This window comes from Gouania willdenowi, chromosome 19 (genome assembly GCF_900634775.1).
Source record: "Gouania willdenowi chromosome 19, fGouWil2.1, whole genome shotgun sequence".
Lineage (NCBI taxonomy): Eukaryota > Metazoa > Chordata > Actinopteri > Blenniiformes > Gobiesocidae > Gouania > Gouania willdenowi.
The window spans coordinates 47,861-65,809 of NC_041062.1; the positions used below are offsets into that span (position 1 = coordinate 47,861).

General features: G+C 35.2%; 1 protein-coding gene across 2 annotated transcripts in view; it reads right to left on the minus strand.

Moving 5' to 3' along the window:
- erbb2 (erb-b2 receptor tyrosine kinase 2) overlaps positions 1-14,788 on the minus strand; it is a 29,204-nt gene extending 14,416 nt beyond the window's left edge. For both annotated transcript variants that reach the window (XM_028475773.1, XM_028475772.1), the window contains exons 1-8: positions 14,519-14,788; positions 2,230-2,381; positions 1,961-2,141; positions 1,650-1,790; positions 1,429-1,494; positions 1,230-1,345; positions 988-1,129; positions 777-905 (exon numbers count right to left, since the gene is read on the minus strand). In XM_028475773.1, coding sequence (XP_028331574.1) covers positions 777-905; positions 988-1,129; positions 1,230-1,345; positions 1,429-1,494; positions 1,650-1,790; positions 1,961-2,141; positions 2,230-2,381; positions 14,519-14,591 — 1,000 coding nt within the window. In that variant the 5' untranslated portion in view covers positions 14,592-14,788. The remainder of the gene's footprint in view (positions 1-776; positions 906-987; positions 1,130-1,229; positions 1,346-1,428; positions 1,495-1,649; positions 1,791-1,960; positions 2,142-2,229; positions 2,382-14,518) is intronic.
- Positions 14,789-17,949: the final 3,161 nt, after the last annotated feature.

The following is a 17,949-nucleotide window of genomic DNA, read 5'->3' on the forward strand; positions in this document are numbered from 1 at the left end:
TTGCAAGATCTTATTTTTTTATGCATGTTTTTTCTATGTCATCTGATTTCCTCCCACAGTCCACCAATATGTAAAAATAAGTAAATTAGAGTTAATTTCCTGCATCTCAAACTTAATACCCTGCTCAACCAAACCAGAATCTAATTAAAATTAGATAAGCAATGGACCAGTCACATGTCCACGGTGTACTTTGACTATAGTAGATGTACTGGCTATGTTGACAAAAACCTCCCCTAAAAAAAAAAAGACAACAGCAAATCATAAAAGGGTCTTTTATAGCATTATTTATTGACATCAGCTGATTTCCCATTAAAATCTAAATTTCACAGTAAAATCAAAGAAATAAATTGTGGACCAGTTGCTCGCTGAGCTGAAGACCTTTGGCCAATGAACAGCTTCATCTTTTAGAGGTCATAAAACTGTAACTGGTTTAAGAAGAAAGCTCTAGTCAGTTGATTTACAATGCTGCACTACTCACTGTGAGGGCATGAAGAACACTGAACACACTGTCACACTGAAACACACTGGGATGTTTGTGACGTGGTGCATTTTTCTGCTTGAACACTAGAAAACCGCTAAGTTTCATCATGACATCTGACACTATAGTGATCACATTATAGCTGTTGATACATGACATTTAATTTGTGGGTTAGGGTTGATAACTGAAAGGAAAATGTTCTTAATTCTTGTGGTGCATTCATATTTTAAATCATGTACAGTAACCAAAGGTGAGCCACAGTGTGTGTATGCTGTGTGACAGTAATTTCAGCTCCTACCTTTGGGACAGTCTCCTTCACACTTCTCACATTTCTGCATCTCAACTCCATCAGGGTTGGTGACAATCACTTCCTGGTTGGCTCGGGGGCAAACCAAAGTGCAGGCCACATCCATCGCAAGATAATTATCTGCACAGAAGTTGATCGTTTTGACAAAAAGCTTAAAAAAATAGCACGGCTAAAAATGTTTTTTTCTAAATAAGATCCTCACATGGGCAGGTCTTAACACATGTGGCTCCAAAGTTAAATGTTTTGTCGGGGTTTAGTTTGGTCTGAAAAGCGACCGGGTCGTATGTGTTTGGTGGAGGACAGTTTTCTTTACACACGCCGCTGTCATTAAAGTGACGACAAGCCTGATGAAGGAGAAACAAGGTACCATAGATGCCAAAGATTGGTCACCAGAATAACAGAAGTACCATGACAAATATGAGATGCAGCATGTGTGTGATTTACCAGACAGTCAGAGTCTTTAGGTCCTGTGCATCCAGCAGCACATTGTGTGTGACAGCAGTCATTAGGCAGATGGCCTTTACATCGCCGGCAGCCAGAAGCACATTTAGTACTGGTCACTTTGAACAAAGGGATCAACACATTTAGATACATGAAGACATAACATAATAATGACTTAGCACATGATGAGCTGTAGACTCACATGTTTGACAGTCCTGTGCCGTTTCTCCCCAACAGCTTTTACCACAAACAGAAGAACAACTTGGACCTAAAGCACAAAAAACTGATCCTCAAGATATACAAAGATTATTATTATTATTATTATTAGTTCTCTGTCACTTTATCATAATCAATGTTTATTTTTATTATTATTATTATGATACCTAAACAATGACAGTTTAAAGTTTGAAATAAGTTACATACAATTAGGAGCCTGAGGCTGCAGTCGATGCAGCTCGTCATCATTGTTGTGTTCGTCCAAAGTGTCCCTCCAAACAATGTTCTGGGGGTCTGGAAAACACAGCTGTGGATTCCCCCAAATATAAACTCCACCCAGGAGAATCTCTGCAGGGGGAAAACACACAAACTAATGCTGAGGAACACGTAACGCACACATCAACTCATCCAGCAATTATCATGATTTAAGTTTCCGTCATACATTCCCAAGCGAAGGCCGTGCAGGTCAGAGGGTGTCCAAAGAAAACCCCTCTATTAACTAACTACTATTATCTGACCTGTGAGGCTACGGAGTCGAAGAGTCCGGAGGCCCTGGTTGGCCTGCGTATTATCCAGCACGGCCAGCGCATAGCTGGAATTGTACAGCTGACTTCCTCTTATGATCCGAAGGTTATCCAAAGGCAACAGACTTACTGAAACATGGGCAACAAGTACATAACCCTGCACCTCTACGATCCCCTGGTAAAGTAGAGAAGGTGAAGGGGGGGTTAGGGTTGGTGTTGTTCTACATCTCTCATTTTAAAAAGTCCTTTATTTGATTAGATACCTGTAGAAAGGAAAGGTCTAGGTTCCCATGGAGGTGTGTAATCTCCAGGTTACCATGGACAACCTGGCATCCGGTGTAGAGCAGTCTCAGGGTCTCGTAGTGATTTTCTAGGCTGGAGGGGAGATCCAGCTTCATGTCTGTACCGAGACACACTGCAAAGCAAATCACAGCTGTGAGTGAACACACCGACCCAATGCTCTGATCCATTAGCAAAGATAAAGCTGAAAAGTTACACCTGGTTCAGATATTAAAGCTGATATCTGGAGTTTCTGAGAAACGTCTCGATGTCCCGCCCTAAACAGCTCCACTTCCTCCCACTGCCTCTCCCAATCTACCAGAAGCCACGCCTCTGGTTTTCTGCATTGATATAGGTCTATGGGTGAGGCAAGAGCCAAAATCGTATTTACCTGTTTGGTGTTGTGACGCGGCCTTGTTTCCGTGCACAGTTCCTCATTCACTTTGATTGACAGTCTCAAACACAGGGAGTCAAAGCCTATTGGCTGTGCGCAGTCGGCGATTGTTTCTATTTGTATAGGGGTCTACAGGACGAAGGAATGACCACCAGCAGTAGATCATAGTAAAAGTCTAACAAGGTACTTTTATGAAGTTCAAACGAGTCATATATAAACATAGATTTCTCAGAAACTCTGGATATCAGCTTTAAGGCATTGTCTTTGACAATAATATTGAGCCATTTCTCTTTTGAAACCAAAAAAAAAAAAATACCTTGAAATACTTTTAAAAAAAGTACTGAGACAAGCTTTCAACCAAAGACATTTTCAATTTAATGAAGAATCACGGTTTGGCATGAAGTTTTTCCACATGCTTTTTTTTAAATTCCTTAGATATTACCTTGAAATCAGAACTACGATAAAGTAGCACTGAAGATTTTTGACCATGTGACAAAGATTGGAACTAGGATTAAAAAACACCCACTGTGCCATTGGAATTTGAGTCAAATAACAAATCAAAATGTTCTAATTCAAACAGTCAAAGGTTGTTTATTTTCTCTTTTTTTGCCACAATTTAAAACTGCTTAATTTAAGCAAAGTACAAAGTGAGTCTTTAAAGTCACATCTTCAGCTCTGTAAATATAGAAAACGAAGCTAATGGAAAGGATGACCACAAATTTTCCATTTCTAGAAAGTGTGTAAAAGCCTGTTATCTCATTGTTTGCTCTCCATAGGCCTCACCATAGCAACCTGTGTATGTCAGTGTATTTGTCCTTGTGAGGAACTTAAAATTCACTCTTTAATCATTCACTTTTCTCCACATCTGCACCTTGTTTCTCATAATCAAGTCTATTTATAGATAGATATGTCATGTATTCATTATGTTATTATGTTCTTCATTACGCTATTCCAGGTAACTCATCAGTCATCCATGCTTCCTGAATAAAATAATTACCAGTCTAATTTCACTTTGAGCTGATGAGATTCTGGGATGTTTCACAGGAATATACATTAACTGCTGCATATCTTAAAGATGACATGCTGGTATTTATGGTCAGATCCATTTTCGATATTGGTCTCGTATTAGCCTGAAAACAAATATCGGATGTCGGCTTCAAATTTCCGGATTTTCCAATTTATCTTATTTAATTCATTTTTTATTTATTTTATTCAATTGTAGAATACTGTAGATATTATATTGAAGGTGAAAATTTATGTAACCAATTAGTTAATAATAAATGGATTAGTTTTTCTCATACCTACTGTTGCTGACTATTGTTCTTTGTTTGAGTAACATTCCACACGACAAAATAAGCCATTATTATTATTTTATTAAAGCAAAGAGAGAAAGAAAAAAATAAAATGTATGTATGATTCATGCTGATATCGGATCAATATCGGTATCGGCCAATACACAAGGCTGCAATATCGGTATCATATAGGAAATTAAAAAGTTGTATCGCGACATCCCTAGTAATGGATAAGGGAGACTGAGCAATATGTCAAATACCAGCAACATGTCACTGACAAAATAGCAAAAAATTATGCAAAGTATGTCCAACACTGCAGATTGTAAAATGTAGTATCATTATCTCTCTATAAAAGCAAGGAATCTGTGTGTGTGTGTGTGTGTGTGTGTGTGTGTGTGTTCCTCAAATACCTCAGCACATCAGAATCAGACTGAGCTGATAATAGAGGTGGACGATATGGGAAAAATATCATATCATGATTTTTTCTTTGTAAAATAAAAATCACAATTTTATTATGATTCTTTTTCATTCCAATAATTTAGACTATTTTAAAGTTATTTAGTAATAAAACAAACCAATTCACCTACTTAAAATAATCACCATAAATGGAAAAGAAGGAATAAAAGATAATTTAAGACAAGGTAATTTATCAAACTAGTTCTAAGTATAATTAACATTAAACTAAAGGTCTGACATGTTCTTATAGTTACAGTCTTTTTACTTTGTTTAACTAAAGTAGTGTAGCATTAGCATTAGCATCACATGCTACATAACAAGACAGTATATCAGTGATATCTATTAGTTATTGAGGTAACACACTCATATTAATAAAATCATACTTTAATCAGTGTTTGAACGCCTCATTTCACACAGTTTAGACAATCATATCCTTTACAAGATAAAACGTTACTGCTTTGGTTACATTAGGCCTGTGTGATATGGACCAATATTCATATCTATATATTTTTACGTACTGTTTAAGCGCTTAATAATTCTTTGTGCGTCTATAACGCTGATGACTAGTAAATGGTGTGATTTACAGAGAAAAAAACCATTGGATGTTCTGTGTTTGGACCACAGACATATGACAGACACGGCACTGCATGGGTTAAAATGTGAACTACAGACGTTCTACGATCTCCGTGATTTGGGAGATCGTCGTCATGTTGTAATCCTTAACGATCTAATGTCGTCACCCTTAGCTGCGAGTTTCAACATGGCTGCTGCTTGGTTCAAGGGTGTGCAACGTCGGATTTGTTTGGACTGTAATGATACCGTTAATAAATTATTTCATAAATGTAGCTTTGCAGAACAGCTCAATGTTAAGACATTTGTTGATGATGTCACAGAGTCCCAAGCCCGGATAAAGGAGGAGGGTTGGACATTTTAGCTAACAATTCCACCCCACATAACAGTCTTTTAATTAAATTTCATATTCTAATATTTAACAAAACAGGACAAAATTGATTTATGTAATGTGGGTCTAAAGTAGGGATGTAAAAATTTCCGACAGTGAAGGTTACCGTTTAGGTTTTAATTACCATGGTAACCATGGTAAGTTTACTTAATGTGATATTACACCTGCACTTTTTTTGATGTTTGTTTGTTTTTTTTTACTGTGGTCATTATTGCATTGTTGCAGTTTTGACTTTTTTTTATTTATTCTTTTTTTTACTATAATGTTTATTTTTCTGTGGTTATTGTTAATGTTGCAGTTTTTTAATACATAGTTAATGTTAACATTGCAGTGTTTTGTTCAGGTTATTGTTAAGACTTTAATATATAACAAATCTATTTAAATACAAATTTTGATGAAATTATTTAAATTTATCAGTGTTTTTTCAACATTTTGAAGACATTTTAAAAATATCGCGGTATAACGATAACTGATAATTTTGGTCACTGAAACGTGGTGTGAAATTTTCATACCGTTGCATCCCTAGTCTAAAGCATCAAAGTCATGAAGACATGAAATAAGTTCTAATAATTCAAACCATTCAGAGAACCAAGTGTGACATCTTAAAAAACAACTTCTTTTATTCTCGACACATTCGTTATGATGGCGTATAATAAACCAAATAAAAGAGCAAACATCCCACAATGCAAGGTGTGAACCCTTTCAAAAAATCTTGATAAGAAAGTGATCAAAACAAACATTTCAGCGACAATTTCAACCTTTTACCTTTTTTCCCGCAAATGATCTTTGATTTATTGATGTATGTCTTTATCAGAAAAAAGATTTTTGCCTCTACCAGCTCTAAGTTTAAACTCTAGAGCTAACTTATCGTTTATGATTTAAGCAGCTAGTTTACAATGTTCTAATGTTATCCTGGGGTGTTTTAGCACCCACCCATGAATCAGACCCATGTCATCATTCAGCATAATGTAACTTCATTACAAAAAGCATCAGCAAGACCCCCAACACATGCAGGACTGTGCCTCTCTAGAACCAGATGTGTTTATCATAGGTGCTGTGTCTGACATTGAAAACTAAAAGCAAACTTAAAGCCACACCTGTGGGTGGCAGCATGCCAGTTAGCACAGGGAGTGTGCATGTATACGCGTGTCTGTTGACCAATGCGTGTACGTCCTGCAGCAGGACTAATTCAGGGAGAACAAGGCTACTGTGCAATAATCAACACAATCAATCAATAATAGACTTGATCCTGTCAAAATGCAGCACAAAAGGACTTTTTATTTCACCATGTCAACTCTGACTCTACTACTGCCTTAATGTGTGCTACGTGTCGAGCATAAACCTCACATTTCTCCCGGCCACTCTGCACATTCTTCTCCGTCTCTCTTCACTCTTCAGTGGTGGAACAAAAAACAGGTATTGCTCAACAGACAAGCAAAACTGGATTTTTACTGTCGTGGAGCGCCTCAGTCATCCATGCTGTCAAGCAAAGACTGCAATCACAAAATGTTACACAAACACAAGACTGTATTGGAAAAATGTCCTGCCTGCTTTCTTCTAGTTCACCACAGTTTGAAAGCCTTCTGAGTAGGATTCAAATAATGTGACGTTTTGCAGACTAAACAGTCTGTGGATAAACAGGAAGCAACTGTAAGTCTTTGTAGCACCTGCAAGAAAGTTTTACTGTGGGAGACATTGTGAGGTCACCTGGTTAATCTGAACATCTATAAATAAGTATTTCACATGATAAAACAAGCATAAATACTGACATACTGTGCAGCACAGAGCTGATTCATTACATTAAATAACAATTTCAGTTCATATGTGCCTCTGTGATAAACAAGGAAAAAATAAAAATTTTAATGAACATAAATCATTATGAAAATGTATTATGATAAATAGTTTCAATTACTGTTTTATGTTGTAAATGTAAATGTGTTTTAACGAGAAGGCGTGAGTTATGCATTTCGTTATTATTATTATCTTTTCTCCCGTCTGGACTTAAGCTGTCTAGAAATCACAGAACATGGAGTTTTACCAACGCTTGTAAATGTCATTGAAATCCGTTAAAATGATAAAGTTCACTTTTAATTTGAAACGCTTTCATTGATAAACAATATAACGGGTTGATTTGATCAGATTATTGCAGGATCAGCCGTATTTTGTCTGAGTCACAGTTAAAATCTCTCTCTTTGATCATCATCATCATCAGCTGTAGATATGATGTAATAACGTATCCACAGAGCGTCCTGCTTTAATACAGAGGGATGTTTACAGTGAAACACAACTATTAACTTCCATAATACACAGTTTTAAATATAAATAGTTTAAAGTGACCTGAGCCTCAATAAAATATGTGTGGGAACAGTTTGTGTTCCATCCTCATCTGCATATGACAGCATGTTTCACTCTGTAGTGGATCAAACTGTGACTTTACGTTGGACATAGTATGAAAATAGTTGAATCACTGTGACCAACGTGGACAGAAGTCTGTCTGTCACAGTTTTAATTCATCACACAGCAGCAGCTGAGTGATCACAGCTGCTGCTGCACGACTCACGAGTCTGTGTGGCTTCAAATGTAACTACGTCCATATTTCTAGTGCAATATAATGTTTCACCTTATGGGGGCGCTGCACTTATTCCAGGGTTAGAAGCTCGTAAAGGCAGATTTCAATGGAACATCCACATTTCTGGGAGGCTCCACCCACAGTGCGTAACTGGGATGAAGGCGTGCAGCGACTGACTTAAGTCCAGGAGGAGAATAGCGCACAGCCAGAAACAGCACTGCTGTGTGGTTTTTTGGACTTATGGGAGAATATAGCCCTATATAAATAAACCAACAATGCACATAATGCACCAATAATAATCTGAACAAAGCAATATGACAAACCACTTTACTGTACGTGCTACTGATTTCAATCATAACCACAATTGCCTCCAGATACTAGTTTGTTTTGTGTTTGGGCTGCTGTGAATTATCTACCTCTTAGTGTTGCATTGTGTTACTAAAGCCGAGGACACGCACACCTCAGAAAGAAAACAAAGAAATGTGGAGACATTTAGTTGTAGCTTCATCATTTTAGGGCAGTGACAAAAAATGAACACCAATAATGTTCTGATAATGTGAATTTTATCACAACATATCTCAGAGGCACATCCGCTACAACCTACACATACTTTTTCTTTTTTAACTTCTCAAAGATCATAATATCTGTAAGGACAAAATCCAAGGTTAGCCTCGTTTTATTGATGACGTTGTTGCAAACAATTTAATACAAACTTGTTATTTACTCAAGTTGGGACATAGCAAACATGACCATGTCCTAAATGCTAGGGATGCAACGAAATGAAAATTTGAGGCCGAAGCTGAATAAAATATAAACGCTTGGCCGAATATCAAATAATATCGAATATCGAATGCGATTAAGTTTTTCACTTTTTTCTTTAAATAGTGCATACATAGCTTAGAATAAAATCTTAGACATGTTTTTTAAAGAAAGTAAATGTTTATTGAATATTATGACATTTTTTTAAATATTCCAGTAGCCTTTGCTTTTCATAAAAAGCACAAGTTTTTCATTTATATTAACCCTTCAAATAATTTAAAAAAAATCTGAAGTGCATTAAAGTGGAGGTATGATGAATAAATGACTTTCTAATGGTTTATCTACAGTGATAAACATCATTTGGAATTGGACGGTTTCCAACTTTTACGCGGTGACGGAGAGCGTTAAGGAGAGAGTCTGGATGTGTTTGTGTGCCGAAAAGAGGAGCTGTTGCTGGTTCTACAGCAATTCGCGCACACTTTTCCGACTCAAAATCACTGCACGTTGTTTGATTGCGTCATTGCGTCTCACACTAGTATTCAGCCTTGCTTTTAACTCACTAAACCGAAGAATGTTGCTTTTTTTGCAATATTCGGCTGAATATATTTGGTGGCCAAGTATTCAGTGCATACTAAATGCATTTATGAGCTTCATGGTGTGTATGTACTGTGGAAAAAAACAGCCTGATGGTGACTGAATTTACAGTCTCACCCAATTTTATTTTATCCTAAATCCCAAAAAAATATCAAAAGGTTTTTGCAAAAATGTGGAATTAACATGAATACTTTATGAACTTCATGAAAGTTAATGTACAACTGTAACAAAAACAGTGTCAAACCATAATAGAGAATGAAGAGGTGGAACATTGTTGGCACTGTAAAGCCATTTTTGGCAAAATGTTGTAAATGTTATTGTCAGTATGTTACATTCTACACTATATTTGCCTTTATCCCACAAACAGAAACAAACTTACAAGTGCATCAAAACAGAAGGAAGGTTCTTTTAGTAAAGTTAAAACTCCAGATTACAACCCCTATTCAACCCAGGCTTTATTTCATACAAGGAACTGGTATTTTCTCTAAACCTTTGCAGTAAGTCTTTGTTTCATTTATTGTTGAAGGAAGCTTAACTTGTGTAATTCAAATCTGAGGTGTTAAAATCCTCCTCTGTACGTGTGGTGGCCCAAACTCTAAGTGATCTCTAACACTCCGTCTAGACAGTGGGGTCAAGGGCCGGTTGAGTTACGCTGCAAGTTATACGAGTCAAACGTGTTCACTGTACAGTGGTCTTCTGCTCACTGAGTTTATTGTGGAGTCTGTGGAAACCACAGCCAGGGAACAAACAAATGGAAATACAGAATATCATGCATGTGTGGATGTGTGTATTGACCAACTAAAACCTTGTGCAGGAAGTGTTGCCTAAAAGTGACATTTATGAAGCGCACACGCTGAACTGAGGCTTTGGTTGATATAGTCCATTTGTGTAAAGTGCACAAACCAGTTCCTGCTAACAATACATCACCTGTGACTATAGGCTGTGTTTGTGCTAATGGGGAAAACAAATGGAACAGAGAAAATATGATTGTAGTTGCATTAGATGTTTAAGTGTGATTTGATTCTCATCAGTAAAGAAAACATGACTTTTGATACTAAACTGTGTGCAGGAGTCCACCCTGAAGGATATCGATTTATTTTAAAAGCATGAACTCAATAAAGGCACAAGTCAATAAAGTGTGTATTTCATCTATCTATAAAAGCAAAAAACGTCTGTGTGTAGCGAAAATCTCCCTGATGCGTTATGAGTTCGACCTGAAACTTAGTCAACGGGTTCCAAACACCCCAAGCGTGTGTATCTGTTATTTTGGAGTTATTTGGTGGAGCAAAACATTCAAAACATTCATTTTAAGATTATGGCCCTCTCGGTATTGAATTCGCTACTTCCGGTTCCGGTTCCATGACGTCACTGTGTCGCAGTTTGTTTGGGTTAAAAAAAAAGAGAAAAGAACATCAATATTAAAAACGTAAAGTAATTTAAGTTAATATTTCATGGTTATTTAATATTATTCCCATGATTCCAAACTTCCTTTAAATCGCAGGTCACGGACTTCACTTCCTCTGTCTCCGTGACTGTGGGCGGTGCCTGTGCTGACGGTCATTAGCCGACCTCATCACAAACATTCTGCTTCTTCAGACAGAGGAATGTAACGTTTCTGTGAGCGGATGGGTCCACAACACGGCTCTATTATGATTATTGTTTGTTCTGTGCAAGGGTGAGTGTTTCCTCTTATATTATTCCATGTGCTAAGATGCTAGCAGCTACAATGTAAACACACATACACACGCGGCTGATGCGTGCGCGTGCACTACACCGGGATATACATGCTGAACGCACACACAGAGCTGTTTAGAGAGAGTTGCGACTTTGGTGTTGCAAAACGTTTATTTTTTGTGGTATTTCTGTGTCCCTTTTTTAATCTCTCAACAACCTGCAACGGATTATGTGCATGACGCGCACGTGTGTGAGATAACGCACGGAGATGGAGGTAAACACACACACAGTACTTATAATAAAAATATACTAAATGAGTAAAATAAAACAAAAAAACTAAATATTTATACAAAAAGTACACAAAACAACAAAAATATACAAAAAGGCTCCAAAAACACACAAAATGACTCCAAAAAGCAAATATTACAGAAAAATACACCAAACAAAAAAAAAAATATGAAAATGACACAAAATACACAAGAAAAAATATTTATACACAAAATAACAAAAGAAATGCACAAAACTACACCAAAAAAGATAGAAAAATGCACAAAAAGACAACATAAAGATACAAAAATACACAAAATGACTCCAAAAAACATCCATTACAGAAAAATACACCAAACGAAAAAATATTTAAAAATGAGTAAAAAAACAACAAACTCATTTATCATATTCATGTCTCATAGAATTAAACCAGATAAACCACACACACTATTTTATTTTACACCCATAAATAAACCCTTTATAACACTACAGAGTACAGTATGTACACCTCTATGTACATACAACCTTCAAACACATACTCATTTGGACATAACTGACAACTCTACTTAAGCTCCTCCCACTATATGAATACATACTTCTGATGGACACTGAACTAGTGCTACTAACTCACCCTTAAAAAGGCCTTTTAAAATCAGCTGATCAGACATATTGATCGTTTTTAAGCCCGATACTGGACCCTTTACCAGCTGACTCAGAAACAGGAACAGATGTAAAATTCCTTCTTTATATTGTTGTTACAATCTGCAGTTAAACCACAACTACTTAAATCAACCCTCATTAATACAAAGTAATTAATTGTTGCATTGATTAACCCAAAAAAATAAAAAATCAATGAAGCCCAGAAAACCCAGTGCATGAGCAGATACCAAATGTACGCAGAGAAAATATAAACCAATGGAGGTCACGACAAATACCTTCACAGTACAAATAGGCCAACCTCATATCGACAAAGTACGGACACCGACACCCTGCATCGTAAACTAAGACTTGTAATCGGAGGGTCACTGGTTCAAATCTCACTCTGAGCATCACTGTGGGATCAGTTCCTTAACCACAATCCATCTGCTCCACCGCCACCCCACGGGGTAAATGTGTCAGATACAAAGAAGAATTTCACTATGGTGATAAACAAAGGTTACAGTATTGTTATTGTTATATTTTGTAGGCACATGTCTCACAATGATCTGACAAAGTGACAGGTTCATATGTTCAGACCAATTAATCAGTGCGGCCGATTATTAGGGTCAAATTTAGCAAAAAATCACTGATTTATCAAAATCGATCAATAGCTGGGTTGATTAATCCATATGGCCTTAATACTAAGTGATATAATAACCTTTTTTCTTTTTAATCTGATTAAAATGATTGGTATTATTAGATAGAAGTGAAGAGAAAAAAGTCACATGTTAGAAACATTAAACTAACTAATAAAAAGGAGTTGGGACTGCAACGAGAGAAAAGGGGGTAAGCTAGATCTGCAGACCAAGTATGTTATCAATGTTTGATCTGAAGAATAAAGCACTAGAGAGGATGAGACGCAGACACCGACCAGTGGAGAGTTGGAAATGTCATCAATAAAAAGAAAGGATGGAAAACAGCAGCTTTTGATTGTGTTGATTTTAAATCATAACAAATCATTTGATGATAACCATCATTTAATTTCTGCTAATCTGTTAAAGTTTTGGGGAATTGATTGTTGGAGGTGTAGAGCTGGATGCCAAATAACTAACAGCAAAAATAATCATATATTTTACAAAGCTATTGCCACAATATAAGAATAAGTAAACAAGTGACTTGAGGAGCACCTATGGGTTAGGGTTAGGGTTAGGGTTAGGGTTAACCCTAACCCTAACCCTAACCCTAACCCTAACCCTAACCCTAACCCAGCCGTGGAGCTGATGATTTAAACCAGTGCATATGAAATTACACATGGGTTATAAATGAACGTTAATCTATTGAAAAAGGAGGCGTGACGGACAGTAAAAAGTTTAAAATGAATCATTTAATGATTTTACATTCCTGGGGTTTTTTATGCTTTTTACAGAAAGTTGACTATTATAAATCATATATTCATCACAAAAAAACATGGAACAATAAGTGAAGCACAGCAGGTTTGTTTTTAATGATTCACGTAAGAAGAGAAATAACATCACTGGCCAAAAGCAACAAAAACACCAGAATCTCAAATAGTTGTGAGAAATAAATCTTTAAGATGAAAAAGCAACTGGTAATTTTTTTAATCTGTAAAACATGTTCATCGTACATTACAGCAAGTTTTAACTCTTAGTATGTTGAGAAAAAATATCATTAAGTGTTGGTTTAGTAAAAGTTCACACTTAGTTTAAATCATTTAAAGATGTTCAAAAAGACTTGTAATGGGTTCAAATGAAAACACAAACGCTTTATTCCACCAAGGTTTTAACCAGTTATTAAAGTTTGGGGTCATTTTTTTATTTTAGGTTCAGAAACTTTTAGATTTTCAATATAATCAGAATAAAGTCAAACAGACATGTTTGTATGTTTTTGCTGCTTTAACAGAGGAAACAAATCTCTGCTTGTTTGTACTTTGAGTTTATCAGACAATGTGGCTTTGGAGCCACAAGTCAATAATTAACATGGTGATGATCCCTGACACACAATGTACTACTGTTGTTGTTGTTGTTTACACTAAGCACAGCCTGCACATGACATCACATTCCTTATTGTTTTTATTACAATTAGCTTTATTTCTGCATTAATAGTTTGTGAAATTAATGCAAAAACTGTATCATATTAAGTCATAGTTTAAAGATTTTCCTTTTCTCCCAATAAACACTGGTTTCATTATTTCATTAGAAACAGTAAAAAAGGACTTTACAAACTCCATCAATGATTAAAGAGGAGACGAAACTCCTCCTCCTTATTATTATTAATATTATTATTATTATTATTAATATACATGTATACTCCATTATGATTTCAATCTGAATGTACAAATACACATGCACATATATCTAAGACTATTAACCCTGTGGATACAATGTTAGTGTTTTCACTGTGTGTGTGTGTGTGTGTGTGTGTGTGTGTGTGTGTGTGTGTGTGTGTGTGTGTGTGTGTGTGTGTGAGGCCTTAGAGTGACAGGTGTGATTTTACTGTTTATCACACACACACACACACACACACACACACACACACACACACACACACACACACACACACACACACTAATAATAATAATAATAATAATATATAATGTATCGCAGACAGTAGATATATATAATAATATTAATAATAATAAGTTTCGTACCTTCTCTACCCAACGTGCCCGAGGCTCCGAGCAACGCGGCCCCGACTAACAGCAAACTTGTGACCGCCTCCATGTGCTGACAACCGGCTGCTCTAGTCCATAACCCAGGGCTGGAGCTTCTCCTCCTCTTCTCTCTATAAAGTCACTTTTTCTTCAACTTCTTCTCGGTTAATAATCTTATAATCTTATATTTTGTTCTCGTGCCTCCGACTGAAGCTCGACTCAAATCTGTTGGTCGTAAAAACGTGACCGCGCTTGGCAGCGGCGATGCGCGCTCCCGCGGAGGCCTGAGAGGGGCGTGGCCTAGCGCCACTGTAATATATAATATACAGGGTTCTCAACTAGGGGTACACGTGCCCATAGGGGTACAAGAGCACATGTAACCATCAATTTAAAAATATTTGGAAAAAGTTCCTTTTTAGGCTTTTTTTGTGTGAGAAATTCACCTCAAACTAATAATAATATTGTTTAATAAAATACTGCCCTTTCTTTATTTTATTACCTTATTTTATGCTGACGAGGTAGTTTAATGTCACTACTTACTATAATAACAATTAGTTCGCTATAGTTTACAATGAACACGGTATTTACTGACCAATGACGTAATCACATGAAAATTTATGTTTTGTTGTTGTTTTTTTCTTTAATGGAGTTAAAAGTTTGTGGATTAAGCCTTAGAATCATGTTTACAATAAATACACTTAGTAACAGCAGCAAACTTCAACTCCTGCAAAATTACAAAAACAGGTCACATTGATTTAAACATAATTTATTTGTGTTTTTAAATTTTCTAATTTAATTTTTCCGATTTAATTTATTTTTTGAATTAAAATTTTAAATTTTGTAAGTATTTTTTTAACTTAAATTTTTGATAACTAAAATTGCAGTTGGTAAACTGATTAAATGTTAAAAGTCCCAAGCTGACATCAGTCATTTAATTTTGACTTGTCAGAAATAAATTTGAGATATCTACAATTCTGTTTATGATATCAGAAATGTAACAACAATTGTAGAAATCAACAATTGACATTTCCACTAGATATCAATAATTAGAATTACAACTCGTCAAAATTACATTGTGACTATGTGGACTTGGAATTAAAACATGTCAACAATGAATTATAGATATTTACAGTTGCCATTACATCTACTGATTAAATATTAAAATGGTTTGTCATACTTTAACATTTAATCAATAACATTTAATACAATTATTAATATCTGAAATGGGAAAATACATTTTCACTAGTCACAAATCTTTTTTGTTGAAGTTAAATTTTATGATTGTTATTCTTGCAAGTGGAAACTGATTTACTGATACCTGTAATTTAATTAAAGATATTTGTAATAAGTTTTGCCTTAAATGTTAAATGTTATATTAAATGTTAGAATTGTCTTTATCTGCTGAAGTAACAATAACACGCTTTAATGTGTCACAAACGAAACTAAAAACACATTCCAGATTAATCACATGCACGTCAACAAAAATAAACCAAGAACCTGAACTAAAGCCAATATTAATGTTTTAATTGTCTGAGAAGAAGAAATCATCTTTAAAGTACATTTGAAATAATATTTTCTCAAGTTTTCTCCTGCACTTTAAAAACAACTATGATAAATACAAAATAAAAAATGGTAATGTTTTTTTCTCCTCTTATTCATTTATTTCTGTATTTATTTTCTAATGTTTTTTTTCTCTTATACATTTAATAGAATGTTGAATGTACCGTTACAAAAATAAAAAATAAAAACATTTAATTACTTGGCCTGAGTTTTAGAGTATTTTTATCCTACAATGTCAAAGTGTGAAAAGTCAATAAAATAAAAGTTTATAAAATATAGAAATCACCAAATGTTCCCTCTGTATATCAAATGTCAGGATGTCTTTATGTTGATTATCAGTTTAATACACTGGTACTTTTTTAAAGCAAATATTCCATCAGTATTTGTACAGCACAACTAATATAATTAATGTATACATTTCATTTCTCCATTATACTTTAGTTATTGTGGTTTTATCATCAAACCTTTTGTTGATTAATGTTACACTGATGTTCATTATTCTAATTTAAACAGGAGACATTGTTTGATTAATAAAAGAAGTAAATAATCTTTTAAAATAACCACAGCTGCCAACTCCACTATATATTAAAGATGAGTAAAACCATTACTTTTAGATTCATGAAAATCAATTGTGTGTGTTTTTTTATGATGACGTGTCTGAGTTTCAGAATATTATTACTATTAAATATTTATAAAGGTTTATTTTGAAGACTCGACTTCCTGTGAGTGGTTTTAAAACTTGTTGTAACTGATTACGTGGCTGTTCAGCTCCATTGATGTGTTTCTCTAATTAACTCATACTGAACCTGATGAACCTGTAGAAACAGGTTTAAAAACATCAGCTTTTAAAAAACCACAGAGCGATATCCAATCTTTCATTTATTATGGAATTCAAAGAAAGGAAAAAAGTGTTTCAGTCATAACTAATAATAACAGATAGATACTGTAGCTCTGGTAAAGTAAAGAATGGCCGTCTTATAGACAAACTACTGATTTCATCCTAATGTACAACTAACATTTGAAATGATACATTTATTTGACCTAGTTTGAATGACCTAACATTTAAATGCATGGAATGTAATCAGAACCAATTTCTCTTGTACCTCATGTACCTTCATGTACCTCACTGACCTCCTCACACACACACCTCAACCAGGACCCGGTCAGGCCAACAGCACCGTCTGCTCACGCCCAGGACGCAGCTCATGACCATGGGGGACAGGGCTTTCCAAGCTGCTGCTCCTCGTCTGTGGAACGTCCTTCCTGACCATCTTAGGTCTCCACAGACAATGGATGCTTTTAAAAAAGGACTAAAGACCTTCCTTTTTAAAAAAGCCTATAGCTAATTTTAACTTGTCCTGCTTTGATTGTTGTATTGTATTGTATTTTTGTCCTGTTTACTATGTAACACTTTGAGATTTTATTTGAAATGTAAAGTGCATTATAAATAAAATTCATTATTATTATTATTATTATTATTATTGTTGTGTCTGAGACAGAAACTTTAGAATGAATAAATGTTACAGAAAAGAGAGAATTTTCTATTTTTTTTTAAATCACCAACATTAATCACTATCTGTGAGAGTCGTGAATGTTCACCCCAAATTATAAAATATTTGGATGAAAGATTTTCCAGATTTACTAACTCTAAAAGTGAAAGTTTGGCCTGATGGTGGCGCTGCAGGAAAGGTTAAAGGTCATGTCATCATTCATGCTTTTAATCAAGGTCAACAGGCCATATCTGTGAAAAAGGAGATGTCTGAGTATTATTATTGTAATAAGTGTTTTATAATCCCTAAACATCTTTCAAACTAATGTTTCAGTGGTTCAGAAAGTTTTAATTGTTTTATCTCTAAACAAGTTATGTC